This window comes from Pan paniscus, chromosome 3, assembly GCF_029289425.2.
Source record: "Pan paniscus chromosome 3, NHGRI_mPanPan1-v2.0_pri, whole genome shotgun sequence".
Taxonomy (NCBI): domain Eukaryota; kingdom Metazoa; phylum Chordata; class Mammalia; order Primates; family Hominidae; genus Pan; species Pan paniscus.
Genome location: NC_073252.2, coordinates 181,436,407 through 181,448,218, shown reverse-complemented (window position 1 = coordinate 181,448,218; position 11,812 = coordinate 181,436,407). Strand labels below are relative to the sequence as shown.

At 39.3% G+C, this 11,812-nt stretch overlaps 1 protein-coding gene and 1 pseudogene across 4 annotated transcripts in view; both read right to left on the bottom strand.

Annotated features, from left to right (window-relative positions):
* Positions 1-1,122: 1,122 nt before the first annotated feature.
* The window catches only part of TRAPPC11 (trafficking protein particle complex subunit 11), a 54,329-nt gene continuing 43,639 nt past the window's right edge, over positions 1,123-11,812 (bottom strand). For 3 of the 4 annotated variants that reach the window (XM_008977100.4, XM_063604010.1, XM_055112033.2), the window contains exons 27-30: positions 9,642-9,733; positions 7,765-7,898; positions 6,140-6,307; positions 1,123-2,109 (exon numbers count right to left, since the gene is read on the bottom strand). In XM_008977100.4, the coding sequence (XP_008975348.1) occupies positions 2,065-2,109; positions 6,140-6,307; positions 7,765-7,898; positions 9,642-9,733 (439 nt within the window). In that variant the 3' untranslated portion in view covers positions 1,123-2,064. The remainder of the gene's footprint in view (positions 2,110-6,139; positions 6,308-7,764; positions 7,899-9,641; positions 9,734-11,812) is intronic. The other variant, XM_063604011.1, reaches the window with a different exon arrangement.
* LOC112439684 (U6 spliceosomal RNA) lies at positions 8,681-8,779 on the bottom strand (annotated as a pseudogene).

Here is an 11,812-nt window from a genome sequence, read left to right as displayed (position 1 = left end):
AGTTTAGAACCCAGGGTAGATGATGACTTCATGTATTGTTGAATCAAAATTTTCAGTTTCAAAATAGGTAGACAGAATATACTCACAGTAGAATTTGTGATATGGGAGAATTCCTGGTTGAGAAAGGCTTACTCTATTGCCAACTCTAAGAAAGATCAAGAAGAAAAAGACCTGTTTGATATCCATACAGAAGTGCGCACAGGTACACAAATCCCACTGCCATCCATGTTGATCATTTTAAAGTGCATGTCAGTGGCCCACTGTTCAAACATGTACTTCGTTTGACAATGGCAGTGTTAACACATGGGATCTTTATTATGTAAGCACTGCGTCAGACCATCTTAGAATTCAACAGCACCTTCAAGATCTCGGTCCAGTATTTTTCAAACCGCACTTTACATCCTATTAGTGGGTCATGAAATCAATTCATCAGGTTTATAACCAGGGATGTTTTTTAACAAAACAGAGTAGGATACAAAATACGTAAGAGTACACAGAATGCATTCTTCTATGAAACTTGTTTATAGTTTCACGTATTTACATACACGTGTATACTCATATATGTAGTAAATTATGTAAAATGTATCAACAAATTCTGATAACATGGAACTCTCCAGTAGAAAAGTGAATACCCTCTTCAGACTTCCCATAAAAATATAGATGACACTGGCTGAGCACCGTCGTACATAACTTTGGGTCTGGCACTGTTCCAAGCTCTTCTCATGTATGAATCTATATCATCCTTCATAACAAGCCTATAAGATGGGTGTTATTTACATCTTATATACAAGAACGCTGACATACACAGAGGGTAAGGAACTTGAACAACGTCACCCAGACAAAAGCAGCAGAGGAGGGATTTGATCCTAGACAGCTGGACTCTAGAGTCATGCTCCATGGCCTCTACCTGAAAAGCCATGTTACAACAGGGAGCTCATGTCCTCCCAAGATAGCACTGTCCAGCTCTCACCTAATGTTACCAGAGCCAGTTCTAGAACACAGCCCAATTTTCAATCCTGTGCTTGCCACTGCATCTCATGCAACAGTGTTCTTAGTAAAAGCTGTTTCATGAAGCTGAAATCAAACAAGCTCAACATAAAAGATATAGACAGACAAGCATACTTGAAAGAGAACATGTTTATTTACATCACTATTTCCTTTTTACAATGCCTCCACCTTTTGAATAATAAAATTTTCCAGGAAATCAGGTCGTTTTAAATTATTAAGGTATTTTAACAAATACAATTTTCACCCTATGATTTTTATTTACATGAGTTTTCAAGAGTTTTAAATAGTTCTTTTGAAACTGCACAATATAACCAAAAGGCCTGACTCAGACCCTGCATCTTTTCCAAAAACTTTCAGTCTAGGAAATTATGTTTATAATCAAATCCTTGCACTTTGGATCTTTTCCGATGAGGATTTTATTAACACCTCTAAAATATGAACCTGCTTCATAAATGATCCATATTTTGGCAGCAAGCTGAACCTATTTGACACTTTTTGATATTAAGCAAAGATATTTTTGATACCTTAATTAAACTGCTTTGATTAAAACTTTCTGGAAGTTTTCCGTATCAGTGATACAACTCCCTATGTTGTTGTGTATGTATTCTGAGTACACAGAATTTATGAGAATGATTTATTTCCGGTCTGGCCAGCTCTGAAAGAGACACATGGGGATTCGGAACTTCATGGCACAGGCACTGGTGCATCTGCTCTCTTTGTCCAGTCATACTTGGGATGCTTAATTTTCCTGATATTATACATGCAAATCACTTACTTTTCACAGAATTTACCATTCATCAAATGACTTTCAACAATAACAATGGTCTGACATCCTTTCATGTCGTACTGAGATTTCAGATATTTATTAGAGAAACTATAAGACAGATTTTCCTAATATTTTCGAAGTATGAGTTCCTCTGAATACTTGGTATAACATCCATTAAAAAATAGAAAAGATTAACTTTTTACCATGATCAAAGCTAGAGTTCACAATGAAACACCTGCATAGCTCTGCCCAACATCTCTGTAACAACAGCCAAGGGCCGGTCTTGAACATCATGCAGCAGCAATAGAGGTATCATCCATGAGTCGACCCTGTGGCTTTAAAGTGGGAAAAACAAAGTGGGTTTACAAAATTATAATATAATAACAAAAGCTCTATTAACTGGAAGGATTTTTAAATTCTTGAAACTGTTTTACAAAAACAGAATAAATGAGTGTAAGCATCAAAATAAAAATGGTGATATGGTGATTCTCCTCCTTTCACCCCACCTCTTTCTTTCTTCACTTGCACCTGGGGATGGCCACAGCACAGGCTGGGAGCCGCCCTCTCCTGTAGCCATCACCAGCTGACTCTGCACTTCCACCTGAAGAATCCTCTTCTGTCAGTACTTCTCTCTCAACCCTGCGTTCCAGTAGCTACTGCCAGGCCATCTCCCACATGTGGAACGGAACCTTGTTTATCATTCCTGCTTAACTGATAGTTTTATTCTCTCTCTCTTGCTCAGGGCCCTCCTATGTCTCAAGCTTTAAGAAGGCCCAGAGCCTGAGCTGACAGGTAAGTTCCTTTTGGGGACTCAAGGTTGCCCAATCTCCTGTTTGAGAAAAAGTGTCTGCAGTGAACTCCAATGCATGCTGCAAGGATAAAAGTGGCAGATAAAAACAAAAACTGCCCTATCTCTAAGATCACTGATTGAAAGAATTTAAAACATCACGTCAGAAAAGTCAAGACTAAGAATGAATAAAAGGTATCGTAACTGTTTTTAGTTGTAAAATTTCTGGCAGGTTAACAACATCCCAGAGGGATAGCTAGTAGCTAAAAGAATACAATTCTTACAAATAATTTTATTTTATTATACAGATATACAATAGCAGACCTTTGTGGGGAAAGCAGGAGAAAGATGATCAGGAAATGAAACAGAAGAGTGTTCACAATCAAAAGTGATTTGCTATGCTTTAAGCAGAAAGATTCTGAGGCATTCCCGAGGCAGTGAAGACAGCACTCCTGCTTTCAGTTTGCTGCTGCTGCGGTTGTTCAGATTATATAGCGGTGTGTGTGTACATACATACAGAAACATAGCTAAGTATAGCTTCCAGACATTCACGGCAGGAATGGAGTGAGTGAAATAGGTTCCCGATCCTTGATTCTTGACTGTTTTTTTAGTACTGATGGGAGCTGCTCAATTTTAGAAACCAAATCATGGCTCAAGCTAGTGAAATCCCTGCCAAATGTAGCTTTTACAAGCAGGAGCAAAAAATGAGTGCATCATACAATTAGAAAACCAAAGCCTTTTATTCAAAGGAAGAAAAGTATGGATTCATCCTTGCCTAGGACGTCACTGTCTGGTATGGCAGTCGCTAGTGACATTTAGCGATTGAGCACTTGAAGTGTGGCGGTGTAACTAAGCAAATTTAATTTAAACTGAAATCTCAATAGCCACATGTGGCTAGTGGCTATACCGGACAGCATAGCTCTAAAGTTTAATACAGGTGCACTAGGACCTAAATTTTAGTCAGTGATTGTCCAATAAGTGGGAAAGGGTAATCCTCAGCCACTGTCCTTAGTGTGACAAGTAAAAAAAAAAATTGTAGACATTTACGGTATACAACATGATGTTTTGAAATATGTACACTATATATACACTGTGGAATGGCAATTTTTTTTTTTTTGAGACAGCATCTCACTCTGTTGCCCAGGCTGGAGTGCAATGGCATGGTCTCACCTCACTGCAACCTCTGTCTTCCAGGTTCAAGCAATTCTCCTGCCTCGGCCTCCCAAGTAGCTGGGATTGCAGGCGCCCACCACCACACCCAGCTAATTTTTGTATTTTTACTAGAGATGGGGTTTCACCATGTTAACTAGGCTGGTCTCGAACTCCTGACCTCAGGTGATCCACCCGCCTTGGCCTCCCAAAGTGCTGGGATTACAGGCATGAGCCACCTCGCCCGGCCAAAATTTTTTAATTATAAATTTTCCCTACTGATTAAAGAGCTGGCTCTGCGGAGTCCGGTGAACACTTTTGGCAGCAGTCAAGTTGCTAGAAAGTGGTACCTGTACTCAGAAAAGGATCCCTGCAGTTAAACAGGGCATGCTAGTCATGTTAAAAATGTTAGGCCGGGCGCAGTGGCTCACACCTGTAATCCCAGCACTTTGGGAGGCTGAGGCAGGAGGATCACGAGGTCAGGAGATCAAGACCATCCTGGCTAACATGGTGAAACCCCGTCTCTACTAAAAATACAAAAAATTAGCCGGGCGTGGTGGCGGGCGCCTGTAGTCCCAGCTACTCGGGAGGCTGAGGCAGGAGAATGGCGTGAACCCGGGAGGCAGAGCTTGCAGTGAGCAGACATCGTGCCACTGCACTCCAGCCTGGGCGACAGACGAGATTCTGTCTCAAAAAAAAAAAAAAAAGTTTATTTTCTGGAACCTTTCCTTGTGAATTTAAACACTACCCAGAAGAGGTTTACCTTGAGAGAAAATCAAAAGACTGAACAAGCATTAGCTGGGATTAGGTTTGGGTCTCCTGAGCACCAGAGAAAGGAATGAAAGAGAATAATTGATGGAACCAAAAATCTCTCCTTTTCAGTATTAGTTACTCTAGTATTTCAAACAAGCTATTTCTGTGCAGCTAGAATATGATCAAGTCTACATACATCTAAATGATTCAAACAGTACTTCTAAGTTTAAAAATAGCAAACTTCAAAAAGTCTAACAGCTAAAGGGACATTATGGAGGCCACCTGTTCCCCTCTGTTCCCCCACCCAGTCATGAGACTCGTCCCCTGCAGAGTGACTTCACCAGGAGAGTGTGGGGCCAATGGAAGTGTCTTTAGACTGAAGGGATCTGGCGAAAATGTTTAAAAAGCCACTGTTTAAACACAAGGATATCCAAAATTATGAGATTTTTCTTTTACAATTTATTTATTTATTTTGAGACAGTGTCTCGCTCTGTTGCCCAGGCTGGAGTGCAGTGGCACAGTCTCCACTCACTGCAAGCTCTGCCTTCTGGGTTCAAGCAATTCTCCTGCCTCAGCCTCCCAAGTAGCTGGAACTACAGGTGCCTGCCACCACGCCCGGCTAATTTTCTGTATTTTTAGTAGAGATGGGGTTTCACCATGTTAGCCAGGATGGTCTCGATCTCCTGACCTCATGATCTGCCCGCCTCGGCCTCCCAAAGTGCTGGGATTACGGGTGTGAGCCACTGCGCCAGGCCTCTTTTACAATTTAAAAGTATGGTGTGGAATAGGAGCTTGGGAGGGTTAATTATTTTTATACAGATAGAAAAAACTCTGTATAAAAGTCTGGAAATATAAAAGCTGGCAGAGTACAGAGAATATTATTAACAGATAACTTACCAAATCCTGGATTATATAAACAAGGAACTGTTTCCCCAAACTTGAATAAGACAGACACAAAAAAGGAAGTAGTGAGCAATATAAACTGTCATTCCAAATGAGGGTAGAAACTTAAAAGAGGGCGCACAGCAGTGACATATATTAATGTGTATGTATGTTATGTTAATGTATATGTATGTTAGAGGGACACCAGAAGCATGTGGAGAGATGGCTCTTATTTAGGTATCAGGGATTGACAATCAGAGGTGGGCTGCTGAGCTAAATTAACCACTCATCCCTCCAATTCACTCTTACACACTGCCCATCGTATGTATTCTTTCATTGTAGGGACCTGGAAATTGTGTAATTAAAAAAAAAAAACATTAAATCAGAGTATAGTTTCTGAGAGATGATCATTTTCAGAAGAGAGCTAAATCTAATATTACATAGTTACAGGGAATCAGAAAAGTTTAAGGATATTTAAAGTTAATTCATTTTGATGAAATACTAGTTACAAACAAATTACAATTTTAAAGCATACTTTACTAAACCAAAGAGAAAATATGCTTAAGGATATTATAAAGATAAATCATTATTTACCTAAGGAAATACAATCTTTGAAATTAGATTCTATAAAAAGTAACTATAGAAATGAACAGCAATACTGCCAAATACATATAATAAAAGGCAAAACTATCACTGTTGGTCTCAAAATACTGTTCAGTGAAGTTTACATGAAAAAGAAGTCTGTTTGTTTTTAAGACTTTGAATTTAAAAAGCAGAAAATTGCTAAGCTTTACCTTGACAAAAATACTGGTAGGTATAAAACGCCTGAGCAGCTGATTTGTGAAGTTAGGAAATCTAAGCAAGTTGATGTTGAGAGATGGCAGCTGCTGGTATCCAGCCATCAGAGGATAGAAATTATATAGCATTTCCTGCTCCGTGCCAGGGAGGATACGTAATCGAATCTGCATCATAAAAAGTCACAGAGAAAGATAATCAAATACACATATGTGCAATATCTATATGTTGTTACCCTCAATTATTTACAAAAGATTGGATAACCAAATCCTTCTACTGAAATATTCACTCTCTCCTAGTCCATCTTCCAAACAGATTCCAAAGTGTAGGGCTGAATTAGTATGAGTTTAGGACACGGCAGACAGGAAATGTGTAAAAAATATATGCAAGATTTCTCGGTTTCTACCAAGACCTACAATGGGTAACTTATATCTCCTAAAGAATGAGAACTCAAGGCAGGTGAATCTTTTCTCTGTCTTAGCCCAGGTAGTTTTTATGTTCACAATATGTAAAGGGATAATTTGTAAAAAGAGTATCTACTTGTAGACATTATGTCAATACCAAATTAGTTCTTTCTAATTTATTTAGTAGTTTGTTTTGTTTTAAGGATTTTACCTTTGTGTTAAGTAACTGCAGGAGGAAAAAAAAAAGATGTTTTGAAAATCTTTGACAATACTTTTAAAAAGTATACTAACTGGTAAGATTTTAGCATCTTTATATTTCCTACGATTTATATAAGTCAACACCTGGAAAAAATCAAGACACTCAAGAAAAAAGCTCACTCATTTGTAAATATTATAGTTGGTATAATTAATACTGTATATTATAAATATAAAACAGTACCTGAACATACAGCATATTTCATATAAAATTCTATTTTGCATTTAACAACAAACACAGCACTCAGAATATGCAGAGCAGTTGATTAGTCAGGATAGACACTTCCAGGTGTTAAGACACATTTGTTCTCTAATTATGCCCTTGTTAATTAAAAAGTATTTCCTGACTTTGGAGGGGCATCTCTGTTATCCCTCTGACAGTGGAGGACAGGACTCTCACTGAAGCTTGGTTTTGCCTGGGTATTTTGTTTGCTCATTTAAAAACTTGATGAACTTTTCCAACTCTGATTTGACTGAACAAATAAAAAAACTAGATAATTTAAAGTATAGAAACAAAATTGTATCTAAACACATGAAAGGTTAAGTATATTCTACGCAAAATCAAAATTTCTATGAAACTTCACTGATAGAAAAATGGGCTGTTAATACTAGGACAGTGAAGTCTCCAGGCCTCACACACACACACACACACACACACACACACTCATCAGTAATAAGGGGACATTTTTAAGTTTTTCAGGAATTATAACATATTATAATAGAGTCCAAGGATTTGTGGACTTCTGTTTTATAAGAAGAACCCACGTGTCTGGTCTCAATGATGTGACAAGGGTAACCCACCTTTATAGGCAGCTGTACTTAAGGTGCTTAAAAATTCACTATTACCAAAACAACAGGGACCACAGTCAGCTTTACTCAGTTCATTCATAAAAACTAAAGGTACAGCTCTCCGTTTCCTGGCACACTTTTGTGTCAACATAAGCATCACAAGATATGGCCTGTACCTGTTTGAGACCTGAGAACATGAAGGCATCACTGGGCTCCACAGAAATTTCTACATCTTGAACTAAGTCGGTCTTATTCTGTAGGTGATACTTGACAGGCAACGACTCTCTGACACGTCCAAATGATGGCAGATCTACAGAGAAAGATGACACATTTCTCTTGGTTTAAAAAATAGCTCCCCACTTATGGCTTCGTTTTGTAAATGAATCTCATTCTATGGACATAGTATCATTTAAATTAATGACGTTACTGTACTCTTGCCGGATAAGAAAATTCTTTGATTGGACAACAGCAATAAGACTATGATAAAACAGGCTAAGGAAATGAGTGTCCTTCTAAAAATGACTGGCCTAGACAGGGTCTTGGCTATCAGGAACTGAATTACATTTTAAGGATCATTTCTTTTTTTTTTTTTTTTGAGGCGGAGTCTCGCTCTGTCGCCCAGGCTGGAGTGCAGTGGTGCTAGCTTGGCTCACTGCAAGCTCCGCCTCCCGGGTTCACGCCATTCTCCTGCCTCAGCCTCCCGAGTAGCTGGGACTACAGGCGCCCGCCATCATGTCTGGCTAATTTTTTGCATTTTTAATAGAGACGGGGTTTCACCGTGTTAGCCAGGATGGTCTCGATCTCCTGACCTCGTGATCCACCCGCCTTGGCCTCCCAAAGTGCTGGGATTACAGGCGTGAGCCACCGCGCCCAGCCAGGGATCATTTCTTAAATCCATAAAAGGTTTCCCAAAATATCACTCATGGTTCCTAAACTAGAATAAGCAAAAGCTGTGTTTCAGTGAAGTTATAAGTAAAACTTTCATTCATTCATTTGTGGACACACTGTTGTTTGGTGGGTGTGTGTGTGTGTGTGTGTGTGTGTGTGTGTGTGTGTTCTGGCAGTTCTGCCATTTTATTTTTCCTAGGATACAAAAACATGGAAGGCTTCATGAATTTGGGTGTCATCCTTGCATAGGGCCGTGCTCATCTCTGCACCAGTCCCATTTACATGTATGCTGTTGAAGTGAGCACTATAAACAGTTTTTTCAAATTATAGACATTAGGATAACCAAACAGTTGATAAAGGGAAGTTTCTCTTGATAAAGTATTCCAGTAAAGAAAGAATGATGGACAGATGTTACCTGCCTCCTGGTGGGAGCACATACACTATGAAGTATTCTTGCCAAAAACTTGACCCTGAATCTGATCAAGCCTACAGACAGGCTGCCAATTTATAGGGACAGAGAAACATTTAAAAACAGCACCAGGTAATCTCCAAAATCCAGGTTGTGGGAAGCTCTATAGGACAAATGACTTAGTTTCTTCAGCAAGGAAGAGATGCGGGGAGGGAGGAGATGGACAAAGTGGTAGAGAAAGCGGTATTGGAAGAGGTGATGCAGGGGTTAATGGTGGGTGGGGAGAGGAGAGATGGTATGGGGGAGGGAGTAGTAGTCAGCCTAGCTGCCTACCTATAGGTTACAGGATAGTATAAGACTTATCCATCAGTTGCAGTGTATAGTCCTCAAAATAAACTGAAAAAACATCCAGAGTTAACTAGGAAAATTTCAACACTGGAATTTGATGACATTAAGACATTACTGCTAATTTTTAAAGAGGTGATAATGGTACTGTAATTATATTTTTTAAAATAGCCATTATTTTTAAAACAGGCATATGAAAGTATTTATGGCTTTGTATCTAGGGATTTGTTCCAAAATAACAGGGGTAGGAGGAGTGTGTAGAAGTAGAGAGGAAGCAAGACTGGCCATAAGCTACTTTTACAAATGCTGAAAAACTTTCTAAATAGAATGTTAAAATAACTAAACTCTTAGAGGTTAAAATAACTATTATTATTGGGTCCTTCTTATCAAGTAAAATTTGAATTCCGCTACCTGCATTCACATGGAGAGGGATATTCTGCACAATCACGTGCGGCAGAGTGATGACAGTTGTGATGATGGGGATATTCTCCATTGCTGAGGTCCTGTGGCAGAAGAGGTCATCTTTTTAAACTCTTTTTAAACATCTTTTTAAACTATGAAAGAAGTTCATCAAAAACAGGAAACATGTATTCACCAGCTAGTTTCAAAGGAAATGTTACTTATCCATTTCCCAAAATATTATTATTACTATTTTATTATTATTTTTTTGAGACAGAGTCTCGCTCTGTTGCCCAGGCTGGAGTGCAGTGGCGCGATCTCGGCTCACTGCAAGCTCTGCCTCCCAGGTTTACACCATTCTCCTGCCTCAGCCTCCCGAGTAGCTGGAACTACAGGCGCCCGCCACCACGCCTGGCTAATTTTTTGTATTTTTAGTAGAGACGGGGTTTCACCGTGTTAGCTAGGATGGTCTTGATCTCCTGACCTCGTGATCCGCCCACCTCGGCCTCTCAAAGTGCTGGGATTACAGGCATGCGCCTGGCCAATTTTTTTTTTTTTTTTTGAGACAGTCTCACTCTCTCACCCAGGCTGGACTGCAATGGTGCAATCTTGGCTCACTGCAACCTCCACCTCCTGGGTTCAAGTGATTCTCCTGCCTCAGCCTCCCGGGTAGCTGGGATTACAGGCGCATGAAGCCACGCCCAGCTAATTTTTGTATTTTTAGCAGAGACGAGGTTTTGCCATGTTGGCCAGGCTGGTCTCAAACTCCTGACCTCAGGTGATCCACCTGCCTCAGCCTCCCAAAGTGCTGGGATTACAGGCGTGAGCCACCGCACCAGGCCTCCCAAAACATTATTAATGGAAATATTTTGTGAAGTTAAGAGCTTTTAAAATCACACTTCTGAGTATTTCCAATTAACAAACTGTTATAACCCAGGGCTGCTGCGTGTTACCAGTGGGGGATAAGTCAGGAGGTGTGTCAGACTGTCAATCATGATGTACACGATTTAATACAGTGTTTTGGTAGCAAGACTTTCTCAATTCAGGAACAGTGCAGTGATTTACATCATGACATAAATTCCTTAACTCACTGAGTGTGGTTTACAGGTGGGCCCCAGACCACTTTGAAGAGCACTATTGTAACTCACTACACGTATATAGTAGAAACTGAAGAACTAAAAGCATTTTACTATCAACAAACATAGTGGTGTTCCAATATTTATGGAGCTGAAGTAACATTATGAAACTGTTAAATATTTTCCCTGTGGTACAGCTAAAGTGGGAACTATAGGGGTGGTGCCAGGGAAATCCCTTTTGAGCCTAAGGGTGGAGCAGCTGACATGATGTGCAAACTATCACAGAGCAAAAGCAACAGGCAAAGCATCTAAGCCCTCATCAATAAGAAATGAATATACCTCCTGAGCTCCAGCGATCCTCCCACCTAGGTCTACGAAAGTGCTGGGATTACAGGTGGGAGCCACTGCGCCCAGCCCATGAACATTCTTATACATACACCCTTTGTGTACGGATTTAGTTTGGCTAAAATTTCAATAGCATATAAGTCACAAATTATGACAAGCACAAATTCATACTGTAGTATGATGGAATAATTCAGCAGTGCCTTTAAAATGCTATTTTGACACCTACAAACAAAAAAATAAAACTAAACATCAATGTGGTAAATTCAGGAATGGGGAAAAGAAAGACAAGTTTATTTACTTCTTAGTAAAATTACATATTTCTCCATTCTTAAAAAGTTTCTGCTTTAGTTTCCAACATGGTAAATACTTATGCATATAACTCACATAAATAAGCTGTTTAGGGTTCTTACTGATTTTTCAAAGTGTAAAGGAGTCTTGAGACCAAAAAGTTTGAGAACTGCTGGCCTACAGTTGTCTTTTTTATTTTCTGCCTTTGTCAGGTTTAGGTATGGGTGCTCTTCATGAACAAACCCAGGGAATTTTCCTTCTTGTTCTATGCTTTGCATATAATTTATAACATGAAAACAATAAGTCATACCATGTAATTACATTTACTAAACATATATTCTTTGAAGGCAATTTCATGAATTTCCTCCAGTTACTGGTTTTTTTAGGTTAAAAAATTTTTCCTTTAGTCAATTTTGATAATTTATAACTTTTTCATGACAGCCATAACATTCAGATCTTCCTACTCATTACTCT